Raw genomic sequence first — 26,281 nt, 5'->3', positions numbered from 1 at the left:
TTTAACTTGATTTTTTAACGACTTTGACACTCGATTTTTTTTTCTCTTTTTTTTTACCACATGTTATTGTCTTTGTTATTGTTATTCATTATTATTGTGATGTTATTCTCACATTACTTTGATTTTTTTTACGACTTTGATTTTTTCCTCTTTTTTACCACATGTTATTCTTGTCTTATTATTGTCTTATTGTTATTTATTTATTGTGATGTTATTCTGTTGTTACTTTGATTTTTTATGACTTTAATTTTTTTTCTTTTTTTTACCACGTGTTATTGTGTTGTTATTCTATTGTTATTCTGCTGTTATTGTGATGTTATGCCGGTGTTACTTTGATTTTTTTACTACTTTGATTTTTTTTATTACTTTGATTTTTTTACTCTTTTTTACCGCATGTTATTGTGTTGTTATTCTGGTGTTATTGTGATGTTATTCCGGTGCCACTTTGATTTTTTTTTACGACTTTGATTTTTTTTTCTTTTTTTTTTTTACACGTGTTATTGTCTTTATTCTACTTTTATTCTACGCCATTATTGTGATGTTATTCCGGTGTCACTTTGATTTTTTTACTACTTTAATTTTTTTACTCTTTTTTTTACCGCATGTTATTGTGTTGTTATTCTGCTGTTATTGTGATGTTATTCCGGTGCCACTTTGATTTTTTTTTACTACTTTGATTTTTTTTACTACTTTGATTTTTCTTCCTTGAGAATTAAAGAAGCAAGAGAAAATTATTAAGCGAACCAAACCCAACCTAGACTGACCTGACTCAAACGCATAGACCATAGTAATGTGTTGAGGGATATACACTTTCTCTTATTGGAGTACAAGAAGCTGTGTATGGAGCACTTCTAGCCTCTTTAAGGACAAATCAGTCTCATCCACTGCCTATAAATTTTATTCCAAATATCAAAAATTTGATCTAAAACTTCAACAGTTACAGACAGTAGAAAAAACTTCAACAGTTCAACCCAAGAGCTTTTTGATCAGGCTAAAACATTAAGAACAAATGCTCAAAGTTACACACAGTAGAAAAAATAGGCTGAGACGGAATTTTAACCAAAATTTCATGGTGCATTATATTCTCATGCAATGCAGACATGCGTTAAACTTGTAGGCCACTCACCCAATGAAGAGAAGATGAGTTGTGCCTTACTTTGATATGCCTGTTGAACATTACTCTATTTCCATCAGCTTTTTGTCTTTCACTCCAAATCTATTTGGTCGGACGGAAAACAACTCGACACAGGAACACCCTAATACGATAGATGTGAAACATAATAGAAGGTTTTTCGTAAAATTGGGAGACAACTCTGCTGCAATCCAAAAATTTCCAGAGTTGTCGCTCTTCTTTACAAATCTCTTTGTACCATCCGATGATTTCGGAGACATGATTCGCCATCTACTCCAAAAAAAAGCGCCTCACTTTAATAACCGAAACCTCGACATCATCGCAACGCCAGGATCAAACCCACCACATCAATTCGTCCACCATCATCCTTCAATACACCAAAGACTAGACCCTTCACCAAACCGGGCCAACCTGCTAGACTCCACTAAAGAACTATGAGTAATCCATCCACCGACCCGCACCGCATCAAACGCCACTGCCGCATCTCCCAACATTGGCGGCACCGCTACCTTCCACCATCATGACCACCAGTACCGACAACCAATACGACCACCTCACTCATCTCGATTCCTCATTCTAATCACGATGCAACACCCGACTCGCACTCCGCTTCTCGTCCTCGATTCTCGCACCACCTTGCTCACCCCTGCTCCCACCGTGCATCCACCATTCAAATCACCTGTCGTGGTGGTTTACCTGTCCCAGAAGCAACCCAATTTTACTAGTCTTGACTCCTACGAGATTATATGATCGAAGTTTATTAGAGTTGTGTAAAGTACCTGATTCAATTAATGTCGAAAATTATTGGCAAGGTAGAACGATGAACAATGAAAACGTGATTCATATACTTGATTTTTTTATAAATCTTGATTAAAACGTGTTTAATTGAAGGGGTATGAAAAATACTAAATTCGGACTGGAATAAATTTGATGATGATGATGATGCGTAGGATTGGAGGTGTTAAAGGTTTAAAGAAAATACAAAATTGATTTGAGAATCTCAGAAGAAATATGAATGAAAGGAGAGAGTAGCAGCAGGAGGTTTGGTATTTGACCGCCTGGTTTTTTTATTTTTATTACTATTAGTGGATGTAATCTTAACGGTCTATTTGTCTTATCTAATGGTTGAGGTTTTAAAGCACAAAACTCACAACTCACCGTAAGAACCAAACTCACGAGATCCCGCCTCTATATATATATATATATATATATATATATATATATATATATATATATATATATATATATATATATATATATAAGAGATCAACTAAGGCCAACATATGTATTTGAGTCCATAAGTTCTATTAAGGGCCCTTGGATGGTGAAAATGGATGGCCAAGATCAACCTCCAAAAAGTGTGTTTATGGATTAATATCACTCATTCTCTCCTCCTTCACTAATCCTTCTAATTAATCACTAATTCACTATAACTTCTTTTCCTCTCATCCACTTCTCTCACATATCACACAACTCATCTCCTCTCTCAAACCCCAAAAAATAAAAACCCAAAAAATCCAAATAAATAAAAAACCCCAAAACCCAAATAAATAAATAAAACCCAAAAAATCCAATTAAATCAAAAAACCCAAAAAATCCAAATAAATCAAAAAACCCAAATAAATCATTCATTCTTCTCTTCCTCATTCACCACCACCCACCACTATCCCACCCGACACCACCCAACGCCCACCGCCACCCACCTCCACCACCGCCGTCGGTAAATTCTATAAACTCGTTTTTTTTTTTCCAGATTTTGCGTCTCGGTTATTTTCGTCACTTTTTTTTTTTTTCAGATTTTGTGTTAAATTTGTTGTTTGGGGTCGGTTTATTTTATTTGTTAATTTTTGTTGGTTTTTGTTGTTACTTATTCTTTTCAAATATCTTCTTGTTATACGTTTTTTTTTTAAAAATTCGGGTTTTAAATATCGTTTTTTTTTTGTGATATACTTTTTTATTTTTACAAATGTCGTTTCTTTAAAATTCGTCTTGTTATATAAATTATTAGATCTAAAAAGAAGATATTTGAAACTTTAGTCTTTATTCACTGACATTATGTATAACTTTAATTTACATTATGTACAATTTCAATGATATTGTGTGCAACTTCACCGATATTATGTATAACTTCAATGAACATTATGTATAACTTCACTGATATTATGTATAACTTCACTGACATTATGTATAACTCCACTGACATTATGTATAACTTTAACTTACATTATGTACAACAATGACATTGTGTTAGTTTCAAATCTTAATTACATTTAGACAAAAGTTATACTATTATGGATTAAAGTTACACGATTTTTGGACTAAAGTTATACAAAAAAGGACTAAAATTATAATATTATGGACTAAAGTTACACAATTTTGGACTAAAGTTATACTATTATGGACTAAAGTTACACAATTTTGGACTAAAGTTATACAAAAAAGTTATACAAAAAGACTAAAGTTATACAAAAATGGACTAAAGTTATACAAAAATGGACTAAAGTTATACAAAAACAGACTAAAGTTATACAAATACGGACTAAAGTTATACAAATTTAGTCCAATTTTTTGTATAACTTTAGTCCAAATTTGAATTGATATAAGTACTGTTTGTATAAATTTAGTCCATTTTTGTATAACTTTAGTCAATTTTTGTATAACTTTAGTCTTTATTTGTATAACTTTAGTCCATATTTGTATAACTTTAGTCTGTTTTTGTATAACTTTAGTTCATTTTTGTATAACTTTAGTCTTTTTTTGTATAACTTTTAGTCATTTTCGATAAATTAGTTGGAATTTATATAATTTTATGTAACTTTAGTCCAATTTTTTGTATAACTTTAATCCATATTTGTATAACTTTAGTCAATTTTTTTTATAACTTTAATCCTTATTTGTATAACTTTAGTCCATATTTGTATAACTTTAGTCCATTTTTTTATAACTTTAGTCCTTATTTGTATAACTTTAGTCAATTTTTGTATAACTTTAGTCCATATTTGTATAACTTTAAAGTTTAAAGGGTATAACTTTAGTCCATATTTGTATAACTTTAAACTTTAATGTTAAAAATGTATAACTTTAGTCGTAAATAGTCCACCATAATAACAAAAAAACGTTAATCTAACAAAAAAAACCGTAAATCTAAGAAAAAACCAAATATAAAAAAAACCAAATAACAATGATCACTGAAGTTGCACATAAGGGCATTGAAGTTGTACACAATGACCACTAAAGTTGTACGAAATCTGAAATAACAAAAAAAGAACCGAAATCTAAAAAAATAAAAAACGAAAACTAAAATAAAAAAACGGAAGCAAAGTGGTAGATCTAAAAAAATATAACAAGACAAGATTTAACAAGGCGGAGCTTGAAAAAATATAAAACAAGACGATATACAATAAGATTTAAGAAAAATCTCGTCTTGTATATCAAAGATCCCGTCTCCACCTCCAACAATAAGAATCATCTAGATATAAACAAAAATAAAAATCAACAACAAAAAAACAGAAATTTAAAAAACTTAGTTTATCAACTAAAATTTAATAAAAATTAACAAAAACTTGAAATCACAAAGATATATACGGAGTATACCAAATCTGAAAAAAAAAAAAAAAGCAAAACGAAAAAATGACTTTCACCACCACCACCAACCAAGTTGTTAATTTGTACCAAGTTAAATCATCAAAAACAAAAAACAAAACTGAACTCAAGATGGAAAAAAAAAAATAAACAAAAAACGACATTCACCAGTCATTACCAACACCAATACCCAAAAACAAGATCTGGAAAAAATAAAAACAACCCACAACCAATGTTTTTGCCAAAAACCAAGATCTCATATGAGAGGAAGAGGGAGATGACTGAGGTGGAAGAGGGGAGGGAGGCGGCCGGCGGTTTTGGTGTCGTTGTTGCTGTTGTCGTGGGGCGGCAGGAGGCGGTGGTGGGGATGCCGTGAAAGGAGAGGAAGGAGAATGGGAGGAGGAGGAAGGAAGGACAGCGGGTTGTGGCGAGATGTCGGGTTGTGGTTATGGGGTTGTGGCGAGATCTGAAAAATTGGTGGAAAAAAAAAGAGAAAATGCGGTGGCAGTCGGTTGAAGGCCGATGAGGGGTGGTGGTGGGGTCGAAGGAGGAGGTGGGTGTTATGGTGGGGATGTGTCAGGTTTAGTGGTGAGGATGTGCCGGCGTGAAGAGGAAGGCCGATGAGGGGTGGTGGTGGGGTCGAAGAAGGAGGTGGCCGTGGGTTTTGTTTTTTTTTTTCGGTTTTCTTTGTTTTGGTTTTTTTTTTCAGAAATATGGGAGTGAAGAAAGAGAGAGAAAGGGATTGAGAGAAGGGTGAGAAAATGAATAATGAGGAAGTGGGTATGGAGGTTACAATAAGGAAGGAGTTATACAAGATTAGAAGGAGTTATACAAGGATTAGGGAGGGAGATTTGTGACCCTTCAATGAGATGTAATCTCATCCCTCCATCCCTTCCATCCAAAGGCCCTTATAAGAACTTAGGGACTCATAAGATGTAAGGGCCTTATGAGAACCCTTCTCTATATATATATATATATATATATATATATATATATATATATATATATAAATAAATAAATAAATTTAGGATCCGGTGTGAACGAGTATTTGGTGAGAACAACCTACAACCATAGGATTAAAATCAATCTCACGGTCTATATTAAATTAAAATACACTGCACTATTAAACATATTCCCACCCATCCTCTCGCAAACCTCAAAACCAACACTCTGACGGCCAGTACCACCACCGTGATATAGCTTGCATAACCGATGAACTCCTACATCACCAGCACATCGACGATACCTTTCACCCATGACGATCGTTGTACCAACGACGCTCATCTTCAGACTATTTTCTCTCTACTAGCCTCCTTCAAATTATAACCTCCAATGTCGGTACAACGATAGTGCTTTTAGAGAACGCCCATTCAAATTCCGAAGACGATTCATCGCACTCAAATTCACCGGAAATTCACGAGTTAAATTCCGGCGATTTTTGTTCGATTGTCACAGTGGTATTCCTCGGTGAGTGCTGCGCCTCCGACAACGAAAGGACGCCATTTTTGTTCGACTCCCACTTTCTCTCGCCTGAATTCGCCTACGACCAACAACAGCTGCACAATTTGCACTACACGAAATCAATGTATCTGGTTTCTATATTGATGTATCTCAAAATAATTTTAATATACCGAGTAAGTACTTTTGTGTATCTATGTTTAGATACATTAAATTAGTGGTTAGATACATAAAAGATTAGTGTAGTTACATAAAAAATTAGTGTAGATTAGTTGTCTTCGACGAATTGCCTACCCCTCGTGTGAACGTCGTCGATTTATTCACCGATGGTGTGTGGCGATCTTCACCTTAGACATGGAGAAAAGTAGATCTAGAATGTAATTGACGTCATAGCTGCCTTCAAATGGGGGCGAAGAAGCGCTGCTTTTGGTGGTGGGCCGTGGAGTTTTATTTTGGGCATTTAACGTGGGCTGTTTATTTAGCTTAGATTGTTAGTTCGTTCTCACCGAATGATCGTTCTCACCGGATCTTGACTCTCTCTCTCTATCTATCTCTCTCTCTCTCTCTCTCTCTCTCTCTCTCTCTCTCTCTCCTCTCTCCTCCCTCCCTCCCTCCCTCCCTCCCTCCCTCCCTCCCTCCCTCTATCTATCTCTCTCTCTCCCTCTCTCTCTCCTATATATATATATATATATATATATATATATATATATATATATATATATATATATATATATATATATATATATATATATATATATAAAAAAAGTTCTAATGAGTCCAACATGTGTCATTGAGTCCATAAGTCCCTCTAAGGGCCATTAGATGGACTCAATGGATGGTTGAGATGATTGATTAAGGGCCATTAAAAAGAAAAGGTAAAAAATGTAGATGGTTGGATTGAGATGGGTGGTTGAGATTGAAAATTACCAAAAAAAAATTATCACTAATCAAATTTCTATACACTAATTAATTTTTCTCTCTTTCTCTAGCTCCTAATTAAGCAGTTTTGAGTTTCAGATTTCAGAAGTGTAAATGTAATGTTGTATGAGTTTTACAAGTGTAAATGTGATGTTTTACGAGTGTAAATGTAACATTTTAAGAGTGTAAATTTGATTTTTTGTGACGGAAATTTTGAATTTATATAATTTTAACATTTTACAAGTGTAAATGTGATGTTTTACGAGTGTAAATGTAACATTTTAAGAGTGTAAATTTGAATTTTTGTGACGAAAATTTTGAATTTATATAATTTTAACATTTAACGAGTATAAATTTGATGTTTTACGAGTGTAAATGTAATATTTTAAGAGTGTAAATTTGATTAGACGGAAATTTTGAAATTTTATAATTTTAACATTTATCGAGTGTAAATTTGATGTTTTACGAGTGTAAATGTAATATTTTAAGAGTGTAAAATTGATTTTTTGTGACGAAAATTTTGAATTTATATAATTTTAACATTTTACAAGTGTAAATTTGATGTTTTGCGAGTGTAAATGTAATATTTTAAGAGTGTAAATTTGATTTTTTGTGACGAAAATTTTGAATTTATATAATTTTAACATTTTACGAGTGTAAATGTGATGTTTTACGAGTGTAAATGTAGTATTTTAAGTGTAAATTTGAAGGTTTTAGAGTGTAAATTTGGTCCTTTGAGTGTGACTTTGGTCCTTTATAAGTGTAACTTTGGTCCTTTATAAGTGTAACTTTGGTCCTTTTACGAGTAAACTTTAGTCCGACTACCAACAAACACCACCAACGCCGTCCTCCACCACCAACTCATATCCACGAAAATATATGAGTGCAAATATATATAAATTTAACGAGTGTAAATGTGCAGATATACAAGTGTAAATGTAAAGAAATATGAGTGTAAATGAAACATATGAGTGTAAATGTAAAGAAATACGAGTGTAAATGTAAAGAAATACGAGTGTAAATCTAAAAAATGCATGTAAATGTAAAGAAATATGAGTGTAAATGTAAAGAAATATAAGTGTAAATGTAAAGAATTGTGAGTATAAATCTGAAAAATGCGTGTAAATGTAAAGAAATATGAGTGTAAATGTAAAGAAATACAAGTGTAAATGTAAAAAACCATGATAATACGATTTTTTTTTTCAAAAATCTACTATATATTTATTAGATCTACGAATAAGATTTGCAAAATATACTTGCCTAATAAATAATATACTTCATATTTGGTAAATCAAAAAAATCTACGAACAATTTATAAAATGAGATTTGAAAAATATAACAAGACGATTTTTTATAAAACGAGATTTGAAAAAATATAAAACATGACGATTATAAGATCATTAGATCTATTATAAGAGGAAAGGAAAAAACAAAGTAATCTAATAAGCACAAAAAGAGAAGAAGAACAGCATCAACTAACAAGATGCTCAACCACCAAAACCCGTAATCATTACAAAAAGAAACGAAATCATAAAAAAAAATAACCATAAACAAAATCATCAACTATTGCGCCAAAACCACCAAAGATCTCGTTTGTTTTCAAACATTTGAACCACCAACAAATCATATTTTGTTTTCAGATCTCGTTTTTTTTTAATTGGTTTATTTTCAGATCTCGTTTTTTGGTATGTTGTGGTCGTGGATGTTGATGTTGGTGCGTGAGGTTGGCGGTGGGAGAAAGGAAGGGAGGTGGTTGGGCTGGTGGAGGTGTGGGGCTCGGATTTGGACAAAAAGGGAGAAAGAGAGGCAGTGGTGGTTGTCGTGGGGGGTCGTGAGGTAATGGTGGATGTCTTGTAGGTGGTCGGAGGAAGGCTGTGGTGTGTCGGGGGCGTGAGTGGTGGTGGTGGGATGCGTGGTGGAGATGGCGGTAGGAAGAGGGGTTTTGTGGGTGTGGATGGTGGAGGTGGCGGCGCAATAGTGGAGTAAGAGACAGGAGGGTGGTCGGTGGTGGTCGGGTCGGGTGGCAGGGAATTTGAGGGTGGTCGGGTGGTTGAAGAGAGGGAGGGTGAATTGAATTATTTGGGTTTGATTTTTTATTTTTTTGGGTTTTGAGTTATTTGGGATTTTAGAGAGATGAGAGTAATGAAATTTGTGAGATGAGAGAGAAGTGGATGTGAAAATAATTGATATATAGTGAATTAATTTTTAATTAGGTGGATTAGTGAGGTAGAGAGAGAGTGGGTCTTAAATTAGCATTAATCTCTCATTTTCGCAAAAATCCTCTATTTCCTCCCTTCAATCTCAGCCCTTCATCCTATCTTTTCAAGGGTCCTAAAGAGGACTTAAGGACTCAAGAAAAATGGGTGGACTCATTAGATCTCATTTATAAATATATATATATATATATATATATATATATATATATATATATATATATATATATATATATATATATATATATATATATATATATATATATATATATATATATATAGAGAGAGAGAGAAGTTCTTATGAGTCCAACTCTTCTATTGAGGACCTAAGTCTCTCTAAGGGTCATTAGATGGACTAAATGGATGGTTGAGATGGATGGAGAGGGAATTGATGAAGGAGTACCAAAAAGAAAAGGAAAAAAATGTGGATGGTTGGATTGAAATGGATGGTTGAGATTGAAAAAAAAAAATTATCACTAATCAAGCAATTTTCTATACACTAATTAAATTTTCGCTCTCTCTAACCCCTAATTAATCAGTTTTGAGTTTTAAATTTTATGAGTGTAAATGTAATGTTATTTGAGTTTTATGAGTGTAACTTTGATTTTTTTTGTAACGGAAATTTTGATTTTTTTTGTGACAAATTTTATGGCGGTTTTGTATGCAAAAAATTTAATTTATACAATTTTAACATTTTACGAGTGTAAATGTAATATTTTAAGAGTATAATTTTGATTTTTTTTTGTGACGGAAATTTTGAATTTATATAATTTTAACATTTTACGAGTGTAACTTTGATGTTTTACGAATGTAAATGTAATATTTTAAGAGTGTAATTTTAAATTTTTTGTGACCGAAATTTTGAATTTATATAATTTTAACATTTTACGAGTGTAATTTTGATGTTTTACGAGTGTAAATGTAATATTTTAAGAGTGTAAATTTAATTTTTTGTGACAGAAATTTTGAATTTATTTAATTTTAACATTTTACGAGTGTAACTTTGATGTTTTACGAGCGTAAATGTAACTTTGATTTTATATAATCTTAATATATTACGAGTGTAAATTTGATGTTTTACGAGTGTAAATGTAGTTTTTTAAGTGTAAATTTGAAGGTCTACGAGTGTAAATTTGAAGGTTTACGAGTATAAATTTAATGCTTTACGAGTGTAACTTTGGTCCATTAAGTGTAACTTTGTGATGTGACTCATATTTGAGCATATTTAGTCCCCGAATTAGCCTCGTTCCCATGCTTTCTAGCATATATTAGGGTCATTTCTTATCTTTAGTTTCCCATTTTGTATATTCTTTGAGGTTTTGTGTCCTAGACAAGTGCTGGAAGGAAACAAGGTCTGGATCAGGCAGCCTATTTAGGCGCGAGCTGTCAGGCGATGCAAACAGGCCTGTCCTGGTGTGAAAATTGGAAAATGATTGGCCTGTTTAGGCGCGAGTCAGCAGACTGTTCAAGGGACGTCTTCTGACTATTAAAATGTTTGTAAAATGGTTTGAAAAGAGGGTGTTTGAACCCGTATTGGTTTGAAAAGGTCGTTTAGATCGCTTTTGTGTTGATGTGAAGAACGAGACTTGAATAATCATCATTGTATTGACAATATTCAATGTCGGTTTCGATTTTGCAAGCTTGACATGAATAGTTTTGAAAATGATTATGAACTAATTGTTTTAAGTTCATTTGTTTGTGATTAGTCAATGTTTATCATCGTACTCAAGTTTAAAACCGACATGGTGTTTGGAAGCAAGGATGACTTTGTGTTTATGACTAATATGTTTTTTTTTGAAAATGTAAAGAAATGAAATAAAAGGTTTTAAAATACCTTTTAAAATGTAATTAACCAAATATTATCACCGAAACACGGATTAAACCGTCATGGTATTAGGAACCAAGGGTGAAAATGTTTTATGGTTAAAAGTTTGTCATGAAAAATGATTTGAAATATTTGAAATGGTAAAAACCGATTACAAATAAGAAATGAAATAAAAGAGGAAAGATGAGATCAAACACGGCTGGATTAAGGCCTGAGAGGGGGTTTAGGCGCGAGCCCTCCTGCTATACAAGCAACCCCTGTTTCTGGCCAAAATCCGGTTTTGGCTCATCTAACCTATGTTTGAATCATCTTATGCATATTTTAACATGTTATAGTCATAAAACAGATGAAAAACATGATAGAAAAGGATTTTTACACCCTCATACTTACATGCTAGGCTTGAGACGAGAAATCGACGAAAGTGTATCAACTTGTTTGGTCAGAAAACTCGGTTTGAAAACCGTTTTAGCAATGTAAAAGAGTTTTTTAAATTTAGTGATGGTGTAGTTGGTCGAGATGGTCGGTCAAGTGATTTAATGCACGATGACGGTACCAAACAATGTGTAAGGCTTGTATTTTCGATCGGTAGGTCGAAAACACCTGTCGGTTTGTGACTTAAGAAGTCGAGTCTAGAATTTTAAGGGAGAAATGGGGGCGACACTCGCGTGAAGATTATGGTGTGTGAAGGTGGGTATTTATAGAGAAATGGGTGGTTGTGTGCGTTTTGAGCGACGTGGCCGCATGGGCTACTCGAAGAGGCGCGGGTCTTCGAGCTGTCTTGTCACTATCACGCAATTGAAATCATGATTTCTTCTATCCTATAATTTGGATGACATGATTTGTACTTGACCATGAAGCATTCCGGGAATACTTAACATGGAAATTTTGAAAAATTTTGTTTTTTTGTGTTTGACTCGTTGTCGGAGTCGGGATTTGAATTTTTGAGTCGGTTTTTGGTTCGGTGTCGGTTTTGACTCTAGTTAGTGTCATTGTGACCCCGTCGTCGTGCATTAAACACTCCGGGTACTTTTGAAAAGCTTTGAAATGTTTTATTTTCGAAATTGTTTTAAGTTTTCCGACGTATAGTTGTACAAAACTGTCGATTAAACGCTGCGATTCCTAAGCATATTGTAGTCCGATAATCATCGGGTGTTTGTTGGAGACTTGACAGATACTGGGTATCTACAGCCTCCAGCTCAGTATACACATGCTTCCCAAATTACTTGCCTCAATAATATCAACAATGCCTCATCTAAAACAAGATCGAAAGTATTCCCACAACATCCCACAACTATGTCCCATTAACAAAGTATCACTGTTCTATGACAACAACAACCACATGCGCAACTCTCTTTCATATTAGACTTGTAACACCCACCCCAAGAGTATGAGAGGCAAGTTGTCCCACATCGGAAAATATGGAGCTTCTGATATATTTATAAAGTATTCCACTCACCACTTAGTAACAAGGCCTTCTCCTTTTGGGCTTAAGTCAGGACAAATAATAGGCCCAGATGGAGCATCCTATCGTATTAGGGTGGTGTTACGACGGTGGTAGGTCGGGTTGTTATAAATGGTATCAGAGCAACCATGCGACCGTGCGGTGTGCCTGTGATCAGGAGTACTCAGGTCACCCACCTAGCAGGGGAGGATTCTGGGCTTGGCTGCGGTCAGCTTCGAGGCACAACGTGGACATTGTGTTCTTTAAGTGGGGGAGTTTGTAACACCCACCCCAAGAGTATGAGAGGGAAGTTGTCCCACATCGGGAAAATATGGAGCTTGTGATATGTTTATAAAGGGATTCCACCCACCACTTAGTAACAAGGCCTTGTGATTTTGGGCTTAAGTGAGGACAAATTATGGGCCCAAAGGTACACATCCCATCTTACTAGGGTTGTGTTACGACGGTGGCGGGTCGGGTTGTTATAATACTCTACTCTCACCCACAAGCCGAAATCACAGGAAACAGCATTAAACAGAATAACAATCTATATGCTCATATTAGGCTGACATATACTTTCAGAAGTTCGTCTCACAAGTATCATGCCTGCTCCACCACAACTGATGACGGCATCGCAACACCGCCACCAACAGCCGCACCGCAACGCAAAATTTTCTGCATCGCAACACGGGGTGTCGTGCCCGAATCGCAACCCGAAACACAACAACCACATTAGTAATAAACAGTGTCCCGACAGAACGATCATCTAACGACTCATTCAATTATGCAACATGTTACATGGAATAACCAGATAACAACTTTATGAATATCTTACCATACCACTACTTATGAGGTCAGAACCTCACACAATTACTTACACACATCATAGACCCATAATCAAATCTAACTAGCCAATCCTGATCATGTAAGTTACCACTTGATTAAATACATCTTTCACACGAGGTTAAACTCATATGCCCCTTCATAACACATTCTTCCAATCCGCATAGCTACCACCACCCGACCAAAGTAACCATAATATTAATGCTCAATTACTAACAAACACCTCCTATATTCACATCTTATACTCCCTTGCACCCTAACATACTAATCCAGTCCCCCACAAAAAAAAATCAATCTCTTTCGAACGGCTCGCTTCCTTATTTAACATCACCCGTAACCACTAGTGACAACACCATGACACCACCTTCTTTCGTATCACTATTCTTTTACAATCACCTTTAAATATAATAATTCATTTCCTCTCTTTGGTTATCATCCCAAATAACGAACATCAAATCCATCAACAAAAATTACCTCAACAACTATTCAAATTTTATCCTTGATTATATCGTCACCTAGCTCACCACCATAGTCTCATACCATGCAAATACTCTACCAACTTCTTAATTCTTTAATTCCTAAAAACTCATGACTAACAAGTCGTCCTGCAATTTATATATATCCCTTAACTCACACCGTCATGATAGTATCACACAACTCCATAATTCCTTACTTTCGTGTCCCCTAATTCTTGTGAACATTCACTCAACTATTTACCATCATCCTTCTCTTCCCATCACTTCCAAAAATCAAATTTCATTAGCCTATATCATTATCTTTCATTCGTTTATTATCAACAATCCTTCTCATCATGCTTCTCACTCATACTCCCCACCGATAGATCCACTCACTCAATGATTTCTTCTTAATTGATTACATCTTCTTTTAATAATTCTAGAAAACCAAGATTCACTTCATCTCGTGACCTCCTAAATGATTATACACTAGGCTCACCTTCTAGTAATACAAATCTTCATAACGACTACTACATACAAATCCTCATTGTGGTATCCCTCGAGCTAAGCTCACTAGACACCAATCTTTTCCATTTTTTTTTTATCACGATCTTCCATTACACATCTCCTCACCCAACACGTCATAATTATCTCTCTCCAGAAATCACTATATATCCCAAATTACCATAATTTTCACATCCCTCATTTCAAATTTTTCTTTCTCACATTCCTCGAATTTACATTACCACTCTCATCATCACTTGACCATATACGGTCATCACTACACCACTTAAGCCAACGACTAATTCACTCACCATAGCTCACAGAATGTGATCCTTATCTCAATAACTCGTCAACTTTGTTTATTCTTTCCACTATCCATCATAATCCACGTGTACCCATGTCCTCCTTACCAAACACACATCCTTCATAAGCTGGTATTCTCCACATCATATTATCTAGTAACTTATGTATCAGGACCATCACATATGTAAAAGAATGCGTTAAAACCCAAGACACACGTGTGCACTTAACCTGCGACTTGAAACAAATTCAAGAACATAGTCGCCGACTCAAAACGACCGCCCAAAGAGGTACTTGGTTGAGAACATGACGTACACGGTCGAGTAACTATATAACTCGGCCGAGTTCCTCAACTCCAGAAGTTGGCTCAAATTATTACAGAAAGTTTACTCGGTCGAATACGGGTTACTCGGCCGAATTTGCAAGCTACTCGGCCGAGTTCCTACACAGTTCTCAGCAACGTCCAATTTTCGTAAAACAGTCGTATCTCACTCGTTTCTTGGTCGTTTTAGGCGTGTCACCTATCGTTAGAACTTTAAGAGGACACACTATCACCTCCAATTGGAATCACATCAATATCATTCCTAGAACTCAACTTACGACCATATAAAGACAGCCTTCCCAAAATCAGACTTCTTATAAATCAATCTTTCGTACACAAACAACTTAAACAATAACAACAATGCAGACAATAACAACATAATACCTCTAAAGCCAGTATACTAGATGAGCTCTTATCATACCAACATGTAAATCAAACACAACATACAATATACATGAATGATATAAGTCATGTTCACCTTTATGCCATATCACATCATATCCTTCATCCTTTCCATATCATATAAACTTTTCAAGCCAACAATTACATCCACTCTATCACACAACAACAATGCATTACACATAACGAATCCCAATACATCCCCGTAATGACCGGCTCGAAATTGTTAGGGCCATTTGCGGTTTTAGGACGTCTCCCAAACCTTTGCGGTAACTCCAAACAATTCCTACCCGGGTTCATTTTATTTAGACACCCTATATTCACTTGGTTCATTTGTTTTAGGTTCCAACATCGTCGCTCTGATACCACTTTGTAACACCCCCACACACCAAGGTGCCTTACCAAGACCACCCTAGCATATGGGGATGCTATCATCTCGGTTGTCCGAGGTAAGTATATCAATAGGGACCATCAAAGAACAATTAATAAATTATAAAGTTAATCTTATTACATGTCTCAAACCAAAAACCAAAGTGTAAAGAAATATAATCCGACTACAGCTCAAAAAGTATCAAAAGACTCAGGACAATGGAAGCTAAGACTCTAGGTGATGACACTCCCTTCCTCGATCCCACAGCTATCATGAAATCATCACCTGTCAATATCTGCTCTACATCCCCGAATGGATAACCACATTTTTATAAAACATAAACGGGGTCAGTTCACTGCATAATCAAGATAATCAAGATAACAAAACAACATCCAAGCCACTCAACACACATTCCTCCAAACTCCATCATTAATCAGTAACCGACTACACACCAAAGTGTGTTGCCCTGCCACGCAACAAGAGACCCACACCGCCAGTGGAGGACCGCAGCCTTTCCCACCTAAGCCTCGCTCATATCGCAACGAGCGAATAACCCATATCCATTAATGTGCACATTCCCCTTATGATGGGAACCACAAGGGGCGAATCAAGGGTGTGAAGCCATTCCCGATGATGACTTCACTCAGCTGAGGGCACACCTCGAGAACCACAGACAATCAAACAACCAAACTCACAATACCAATATAAATATGCCAAATCCAAGGTAACAATCTCAACAATAATAGCAATCATGCCAGTAAAACAATCACTATCTTATACTTAATTAAACAGTCAACTGAGCAGGGAAACCCTACTTTATTACAAATCCGAAATCACAAGCAATCGGCGGAAGCTAGAACTGTTCCTCTACGAATCCTTCACCTAGCAATAATCACAACCATGCCTATTTCACAATCATACCAAATAACCCCTTTTTCCCCCAAATTAAAAATTAGGGCAAAATCCTAAAAGACAACATACTAATAATCAACAAGACACTAGAAACTTACCAACAAAAGCGGGATAAAAAGACGGAATCTAGACTCACGATCGATCGCACTCGCCTTAGGAATGATTAGAGTGATTAGAGAGATGGTATACGTAGTTTAGGTTTTGATAAAAATTATTAGTAACTGTTAAACGAAATATTTATAACCTCTAATCACCTTAATCAAACCGCGAAAATTAATTCCGTCAGACCGGGTACTCGGTCGAGTATCTCACTAGTCGGTCGAGTGCTCCTGGACAGTAACCTGACCAGAAGACACACGACAACTGTTTAGGTGATTTTTACCAAGTTAGTTGTTTTAGGTCAATGTGGTCTTACTGGTTGGTTGCTTGATTGATCGCTTGTATTTGATATTTAAATAAAGAAATAAAGTACGAAATAGAAATTGACACGTAAGATTTGGTGACGCGGAAAACCCAATGTGGGAACAACCGCGGGAGGAACGGTACCCTGCCAAATATTGCACTAGCCTTGAATGAGAAGACAAATACAATTGAGACGGAATGTAAATCTAGCTAGCACAATGTGTTGTATGTGAGATCTTGAATGTCCTTCTTTGATGGCTTCCTTGACTATTTATAGGGTAAGAACCCTAGGTGTATCCTACCATGTTTATGGAAAGGAATATAACTTCTATAATAACTCTTTCCTTAATCACGCTGTCTCCCTCCATTCTCCCTGATCTCCCTTACTTCTCCCTGGTTTCCCCTCGAGCACGGATGCTTCCTCACGATGGGCCTTACCTTCCCTTGCACGCTTCCTGGCCCATCTGACCTTCCTTCACCTATAGACTCCCCTTCTATTGTTCCCTCCTTCATGGCCCATTTTGTTAATTGACTATCAAGTGGGCTTACCCCATTAGGTCATTTATGTAAATTTTGACCCAAACAACAACCTACTCGGCCGAGTTCCCGCTATTCAGCCGAGTAGACTAAGATCAGAAAAATTGCGGTATTACAATAATTACAACCTAAATTTCGACATAAGACACAAGAAATTAAGAAAACACTTTGGATAAATTTAAACAAGAAATCCCACAGAATATCACAGAAATTCCTAGCTGAAATTCAACACACACAAATGAACTAATTCACAGCTCAAGCACATAATTAACTCAAGTTATGCCACACACTTTGATCAACATCCACAGTTAGACACGGGATGTTATCAGGCCTGACTCTCAACTACAGACTAAGGACAAGTTGAAGAGGTTTGGGAATGAGAGTAAACTCAGGTTTTCATTAATAAAAAAAAAATTGTCTTTTACCGATGAAGGCAATGGTCCTTATATAGGACAGCCTTGATTACAGTTTAGTACAATTTGATCCAAGGGCTACAAGTCCATCTAGGAAACACACAATATAAGATAATATTTTACAATGAGACCAACTAAGGTAAAAGCAAAAAGTAAGAGGTAAAACAATAGAGATAACGCAGCATGTGATAGTCTCCTTGGCTTGTTCTAGTGCAGGCCTTTTGGCTTGTTGTTCTCAGAGGTTTAAAGGCTCCTAATTGCTATTGTTGTCTAGAAAAACATGACACGTGATCCCTGTAAATGTTCCAACTGCCTCGAGCTCTCAACTAGGACATTGCTTGATCAAATAAGGAAATCTGCTTTTCCTAATAGTGGCATTTCTCCTACCCTTTGTTTTATTATCTTGCTGCTAATATGAACTTAACTTGGCTTGTTTTAACCCTGGATTTTAAGGACTTGCTGCTTAATTGAGGACTCTATCAGCTTGCCAGGTTGGACACCTGGCAAGCTGATAACTTAACCTTGTGAACGTCCTAGGGACCTGTGCTTGACCTGATTCAAGTTGAGGTTGGCTTGGACCTCAATCAGGTTCAGGATCAGTGGCACCCTGGTGATCGGCTCCTGATGTAGATACTAAGGTGCATAGTCAACAAGTCCTTAAAAGATTGGGATTTAAAGCTGCCTCAAGCTGAATTTGGATTCAACGGAACTTCATCATCTACAACTGGTCACAGTCCATTTGAATGGTCTATGGGGTCAATCCTCTTATGCCCTTAGATCTTTCAAGTGTCCCTAAAAAAGTGTTGAACTATGATGCTAAGAAAAGAGGCCAAAAAATGTCACTACTTTAAGCATATTTGTCCCGTCTTTTACTTTAGATGAATATATTCCTCTATAGTGAGACTAATTGTTATCAATACTATATATTAAATCCAGAAACCAAGGGATTTCAATGTAATTAAATAAATCTATACAAATTAATTTTACTATATAGTTTTTAATCATAGCACTGTGTGATGGACCCGAACAAGGAACTTCAATGTAAATATTACGAATATATAGTTTTGGTTGAAGTATAAATTTAGAGAACATTATAATATGGTGATTTTTCTTAAAATAACATGCCCTTATGGTATTAATTAGTATAAAGATGTTAATTATTTAACATACACAAATATAATATTAATATATATATTTTGGAAACTATTAAAAGGGAAATAAATTAATCTAGATTTCCAAAAAAATATAATATTCCATAATCATCAGATTTGTAATTTAATTAGTAAATAATAATGATTGCTCTTAAATAATATTCTAATCTAATATTTCAAATTTATCTAAATATATAACTCTAATACAATTAAATAATCAACTACTATGATATGATAGTAACCACCATGTGAGTAGTAGAAGCAACAATAATAGCAACCGGAGTAGTGAAAGTCGTACTAGCAGTAATGGGAGTAGTGAAATTAACAATAATAAATGCGGGAGTAGTGAAAGAAAAAATTATGACGGCGGGAGACATGAAAGTAATAGTACTATAGTAGTCACAAAACATTTAATGAAAGTAACAGTACGAACAACGGTAAAAGTATGAAAAATTAACTAACAATTCGATTTTAAGAAAATATTAATTTATTTAAATATATAAGTTTGACAAAATTATCTGGTTAACCGTAAAAATAACAGGGGTAGTTAAACAAACAACAGTAACCGAAGAAGTAGTGAACATAATAGTATTAACATGGAATGTAGTAAAAGTAATAATATTAACAGCGGGAGTGGTGAACGTTTCACATAATTTGTTGATTAATTTTACATTTCATCATAATTTCAAGATATAAATTGTAAATGTATGTGTTAACCAAATTTAGCGAAACATATTTCATAGAAAATAAAATTTAAACAGTAAATAAAGGTAGCATGGGCGTAGCCGGACACCAAACCTAGTATTAATGAAAAACTAGAGAAGTGTCGTGATTTTCACGGGAAATTAAACTAGTTGATAATTGAAAGGTGCTAATTTTTGTGTTATCAACTCAATTGGTAGTACTTGCAAATTCAGCGAGAAATTTTAAGCATTATCAAGGATATGAAATTAGAGTTTTATTCATTTGAGTAAGTGATAATTCAACATTACTTCCGTAAGACCGTGAGGCAAACAAAGTCACTAACTTTATGACTTTATTGAACATTCTTATCCAACTTTTTTTTAGATGATTTGAAAGTTGGTTTTAACAAAATAGGGTAGTCTTTTGAAATGATTTGAAAGTCGTTGATTTTAGTCAAATAGAGTCGCCAATTATGCAAATGTGAGTCGACCGCCAAACTCAAAAATTTCCGCGCTTTCCCCAAAATTTTCAGGTTTCCCTCCTTAATTTTCAACTTTCAAAATATTTCGGACAATTTCTAAATCAAAATCACGCCTCTTTTCACCTCATTTTTCAATCTTCATCTAATTCTCTCTCACAAATCTTCAGCAAAATTCAAGCTCATGGATTTTCACCTCTCCTAATTTTAATCCAATCCCACAATTTCCAGGTACTTAGCTCTAATTACTTTCTAATTACCCATCTTCTATTTTCCCCAAATTTTGTGTCTTTTCAATTTTTGTTGAATTAAATCATGGTTAGAGAGCAAAAGGTAGAGACATTTTACGCGAAATTACGCGATTCGGCGTTACGGGTAACTGATGATACCTCCATAGCTCCATCCCCTTTGTTAATTTTTCCTTCCACTTCAGATGTGGATTCATTATGTGCTCTTAAGATTATATTTCATGTACTCGAGTCGGATTCGATACAATATGCGTGTTATCCCGTATCGTCGTTTAATGAGATACATAAGTATATGGAAGATAGTTTGAGTATTTCCGTTGATACCCCTTTAACTATGTTGTTGATTAATTGGGGGTGTCATAGGGATTTGAGGAGGTTGTTGGATTTATCGCCTTCGATTAGGGTTTTCGTCGTTGATAGTCATAGACCGATACATTTGCATAATTTGAGTCAGGAGAATGAGGAGGTGGTTGTGCTTTATACTAAGGATGATGAGGAACAGGCTGATTTGACTTATGATTTTGATTTCGATGTTGGGCAGTTGGCGAATGTGAGTGATTTGAATAGTGATGATGAGGAGGAGGAGGTGGAGGGTGAGGAGAGTGATGAGGAAAGCGAGAATGAGAGCGAGAGTGAGGATGATGAGGATGGTGGTAATGGTGGGTTGAATAGGAAGAAACGGAGGGTTTCGGATGAGGGTGGTGAGGGTGACCCGGTTAAGCTTTTTAGAAAGTTGAAAAGGAAATATTACCAAATGGGTACTTTCCATGGTAAGCCATCGGGTGTTTTGATGTATGATTTGTCACATTCGTTGAGGAAGAACTCGAATGAACAATTATGGTTGGCTTGTGTGTCGTTGACTGACCAATTTGTTCATGAGAGGTTGAGTATTGAGCGGTACCAAGCTGGGGTTATGGAGCTTGAGCAACATATTAATAGTCTTGGAAATTTGGAGGCTGTTACCTCAGTGACTCTTAAGGATGGGACAAAGATTAGGGCACCCGATTCTTCTAGGATTGTGTATGAGGATGAGCCTAGGTTAATGTTGCTAAGGGAGTGGAATTTGTTCGATTCTATGTTGTGTTCTTCTTATATCGCCACTAAGTTGAAGACTTGGAGTGATAATGGGATGAAGAAGCTTAAGCTTCTCTTGGCTCGGATGGGGTTTGCGCTTATTGACTGTCAACAGAAGTTTCAGTACATGAGTATTGAAGTTAAGAGGAAAATGAAGGATGAATTTGATAGGTTTTTGCCGGAATATGGGCTAAGCGATTTCTATTACAGAAGTTTTGTACGGCTTCATGGGTATAGCTCGAAAGTTTCTGCTGCTGATGTGGTTTTTGGGGTCACAGCTCTTTTGGAATCATTTGTTAAATTTGATGGTCCCGGTGCTTCAAAGCAATTCGGGGTAGCTTATGATGCATTGTCCTTAAACAACTTGGATCAACTAAGGACCGGGATGCAAAATGCAATAAAGGTGCAACGTGCAATTCTAAGACAAGGAAGCACAGCTATAACCAAAAGGGGCTCAATTAGAAGCGGTAGGAAGTTCAGGTGGGTTAAATTAGAAGATTCAGCAGACACTAAGCTACTAGGATACCCACAAGCATTGACTAAGTTCTGCTTCTTCGTGATGGATGCGCTTAGAGAGAAAGGAGCTCAAATGAAGCCGCTGTTGTGTGCTTGTTTAGCACAAGAGCAGGATAAAGTGTTGATTGTTGGTGTGACAGCGAAGCCGAGACTTGGAGCAGAAAAAGGAAATGCATTTGGGATGGCTTTTAAGAATGCTGCTCAAGAAATTCAGGCCGAGTTCTTTCACGAACTCTTTGAATCTTCATGGATAATCTTGGATAAAGGTGCTGTCAATTCTTTCATGGTGAGGTTAACAGAAAGGCTATTAGCTTCCAAGTCTTGGACTTAGACCTCACAAAACTCACCCAGCACAAACCAGAAAAGAACGGATCAAAACTGATCTGAACTTGAATTGACGAGAACCTGTAAGACACGACCACAGCTTTAATCGAATGACTCCTCTGTCAGGTCTACTATTTGATTTACTGTACTTCGATTACCAAATGTATTCTAGAGCTGCAGTAAACATTCATTGACATCGCTCATAAACTCAAGGACATGTCTTTTTATCTGCCAATACCGGCTAGTTTAAATTCTGTAACTGTACTCTGTAAAGTGGCTCAGGGTGTAAGCTTCACTGTTTGTGTCAATTGTGTGTTCAGCAAACCTCAGTATTTACTGTTTTTTGTTTTCAATTCTATGTTAGTACGCCACATTGTTGTTAAACATTGTCGAATGTCAGTACTTGAGATCAAATGTTGTTGTGCTTGGTACCAAATTTTTATTACATGTAGCCATGTACTGGCATTGATAGTTTGGTTCGACAACTGAAGATAAATTAAGACGGCATGAAAGAAAAACATGTTAAATGAATGCAGGTTTCATTCATCTTCCTGCCAGTGCCAGTACAGCAAAACAGATATAATCAATTTTCTGTGATTCATTTATACTTTGCAATTTCATTTTTAGGTCGATTCTTTAATATATCTCGTTACCTTTTAAATTCAATTGGAGTACTATATTATCCTTCTTACATTCACCGGTTCAATACCTTTTACATTTTGAATCATCTACTCTTTCGAACTCATTTTTTTCACTGTTTCGGTAAAATCATGTCATTATTCAATCAAAAGATGGCAATGAATCTGAGCAAGTATAGCCATAATTTCCAGATAAGAATTATAAAAATATTTCAAACAAAAGGTCCACATAATACATTACAAAAAGGAATTCTGAAGTTTCTCTATAAAAATAGCTACAGTATCTTGCATCAACCTTTAATAATATGAGTCGTGTAGATTTTCAAGCAAACAATAATGTGTGAATGCCAAAGAATAAACTGAAATTAAAACAAAATTACAATCATTTTCACAAAATACAAATGACCCGAGTGGTCGAAAAGTAGAAAAAAAACATTCTGGTTTAACATCTGGTTTCCTGCTCTCGAATGCACAGATAGTTCTTTTGTAGGCCATAGATCACACATAGTATGGCTTTCATAATATGGAGCAGCAACTCTGAAAAATAAACAAAAGAAAAATAGATAAACGCGATTACTGATCAGAACATTAGGCAAACAATAAAACAAAAAAGTTCACTCAGTATCACAGTAACTCGGCTGTGATTGAGTATTTGAGTGTCGTCACTGCCTGGATTTACCATGTATATCATAGCATACAAAATACAATACATACCGCTTGTTTCGGGTTATTGTACTGAGGTGGCTGTTGGTAGGATGGAGGAGCATTACTGTGGAGCGGTGTTTTCCTCTCTTCTCTAGCCCTAGCAAAGGCAACAGTGTAGCCTTCAGCTTGTGAAGGGTCAGTATTCCAAACACCATACTGTGGAATGGTTGCCTGAAAAGAAAAAAATCAAATGGAGTTGTTACGATAAGGTACACAATTACCATAATCGCGAATATTTGTTTTGAATTTGATCGTGCAGTCAATTATAGTACCATTAATGTTGACAGTGGCAGAGCCAAGGTTTTACATTTCAAGGGCCGAAAACATAGATTGAAATTTTGAGGAACTATCAACTTAATAGGATTAAAATCAAGTTTTGATTTCCTTGATTGAAATTTCCGCATAGGAAAAAGAGTACTTACGCCTTGATTTCCTCGTCCACCACTAGTTCGAGTCTGAGGAGTCACTTTAGGATGGACTGGTGTTTTAGGCCCAGAATTTTGTTTTCCAAGACTTTCAGAAGATGTCGATCCCCGGCCAGAATTTCTTGAAACATCTTCCTTAGGCTCGACCCTCGTTTTTGTTGCAGGTGGGTCCCGTTCTCGACCTTTGTCACTCACATCGCGGTTTATCACAGGTTCAACACCACCCTCGTTTTTAGTTTTCCGGGCAGTATCAAAGTAAGCGGTGTACTGTGCGCCTTCTCCCCCATTCCAAGCACCAAACTGAGGCACCTTAGCCCGACCCACCTGAGGTTTGGGACCTGGACGAGCCTGAGCCTGAGCCTGAGCCTGAGGCTTGTTCTCAGCCACTGAGGGCCCACCTTGATTAGTTCTCCTTTGTCCATCAGCTCGGGTTTGAGATGGACCATTCTGAGTCTGAGCCGGGGTGTTCTCAGCCACTGAGGACCCAGCATGCTTAGTTTTCCTTTGTTCATCAGCTCTGGTTTGAGATGTACCATCCTGAGCCTGAGCCTGGGCCGAGCCTCCAAACAAATCAGGGTTTTCTTCAGGGTCATTTGGATTTATTTTCATCCCGTTGTGCTTCGTTTTACGTGCAGTGTCGAAGTAAACTGTGAAGTTTTCATTTCCTCCTTCCCATGCACCAAACTTAGGGACTTTGGACTGCAGGCATTACAAACCCAAAATTATCATCAATAATAATTGAATTACAGCATAATTGCAGATCATACGAACCAGTAACGCAATGACCATTATTTAACAGCCCATATAACACAATGACCATTGTTTATTCAACCAAGGAGGGGAGTATCCTTAATATTACGTTCTAACTGAGTCGAGCTGCGTTAGTTCTTATGGGACCGGAAGGAAATCAAGGAAGCACTACTAACTTGGTTAATCAAGTGGATCGACACACACAGCAACGACACCATTACATAGTCTGTCAAAAGTTATTGCCTAAATACCTTCAGCGGGTTAAAGGGATCAAATGTTCACATGACCCTCAAATGCAAAGAAACCGATTTTAAATGATCCATCTCAAAACTGCATTAGTCGATTACTACTCCCTTTGTCTCAATCATTTGGTTGCCTTTTATATTCTTTTGTGAGGAGTATTTTAATCAAAGCCAAACAAATGATTGGGACGAAGGGAGTATAAACTATAAAGGGCATAGACAATTTAGTGAGCAATCTTATGAAATTCTCAAATGGATTATAATTCACTAATAAGATTCACATACAAGCTTGTTCAAACTTCAAAGCTTCCTCCCAAAATGAAACTTTTACAGAGCTATCTTAAGATATAAAATCATTGAGCGAGCTGAGCTTCAACCATCATCTTAAACTCTTAAACGCGATGTTCATCCTCTAATATGCTATCAGTACTATCAGAGTGCGGAATCATCCCAACCAAAAGTTTAAGTAGACGGTTAAATCCTGATCAATGATTTTATACCTCATTGAGGGCATGACATAATGAAATGATCACAAACTAATTGATTAAAAGTGTGATGATGGGTCAAAGAACCAAGAAGATTAACAATCATAATGTTCAACCATGATGTAAATGATCAATAATACAGATAGTTGACTTCCTTAACAACAAATCATAAACAATCAACATAGCAATATTCAATATAATGGATAAATAAAAAACTATAATAATAATAATAATAATAAAAACTCTTGATCCTTTATTATCAAACAAAAAGCAACTTTGATAATTCCAATAAATGATGTACAAAAAACCCACAAAAAAAACATATACAAAAAAAATGAAATTTTTTGAGAAACTTACAGCCATAAGAAGAGCAAGTTATATTTTTCGAAAAACCCGAAAAATGGAGGAAAGAAAACTTAAGATAATTAATAATGAAATTAGAGAAAACTAAGCATATGGGGTTTAAGAAGGAGAAGAAGAGCCAAAATTATTAAGTAACATGTATAGGGACAAAGAAGGAGGAGGGGGTTGCAAA

General features: G+C 35.8%; 2 protein-coding genes across 2 annotated transcripts; one reads left to right on the top strand and one right to left on the bottom strand.

Moving 5' to 3' along the window:
- Positions 1–20,331: 20,331 nt before the first annotated feature.
- LOC141592088 (cell division control protein 45 homolog) lies at positions 20,332–22,854 on the top strand. The gene has a single exon (XM_074412674.1). The coding sequence runs from the start codon at positions 20,655–20,657 to the stop codon at positions 22,506–22,508; it is 1,854 nt and encodes a 617-aa protein (XP_074268775.1). The 5' UTR covers positions 20,332–20,654; the 3' UTR covers positions 22,509–22,854.
- Positions 22,855–23,334: 480 nt separating this feature from the next.
- Positions 23,335–26,270, bottom strand: LOC141592087 (RPM1-interacting protein 4-like). The gene is made up of 4 exons (XM_074412673.1): positions 26,104–26,270; positions 24,267–24,968; positions 23,854–24,015; positions 23,335–23,676 (listed from the first exon to the last, which is right to left on the bottom strand). Exons 1-4 carry the CDS (start codon positions 26,107–26,109, stop codon positions 23,656–23,658), a joined length of 891 nt encoding a protein of 296 aa, XP_074268774.1. The 5' UTR covers positions 26,110–26,270; the 3' UTR covers positions 23,335–23,655.
- Between the last annotated feature and the right edge of the window lie 11 nt (positions 26,271–26,281).

This window comes from Silene latifolia, chromosome 7, assembly GCF_048544455.1.
Source record: "Silene latifolia isolate original U9 population chromosome 7, ASM4854445v1, whole genome shotgun sequence".
Classification (NCBI taxonomy): domain Eukaryota; kingdom Viridiplantae; phylum Streptophyta; class Magnoliopsida; order Caryophyllales; family Caryophyllaceae; genus Silene; species Silene latifolia.
Note: the sequence above shows the minus strand (reverse complement) of the source record. Positions and strands in the feature narration are given on the sequence as shown.

Bases quoted from the DNA above. Each gene is read 5' to 3' on its own strand.
- LOC141592088 (XM_074412674.1), top strand. From the start codon at position 20,655: ATGGTTAGAGAGCAAAAGGTAGAGACATTTTACGCGAAATTACGCGAT.
- LOC141592087 (XM_074412673.1), bottom strand. The intron at 24,016-24,266 runs GTAAGTACTCTT...TTTTCTTTTCAG, and splicing joins GTGGACGAGGAAATCAAGGC to GCAACCATTCCACAGTATGG. The intron at 23,677-23,853 runs GTATGTATTGTA...TTTATTTTTCAG, and splicing joins ACAATAACCCGAAACAAGCG to AGTTGCTGCTCCATATTATG.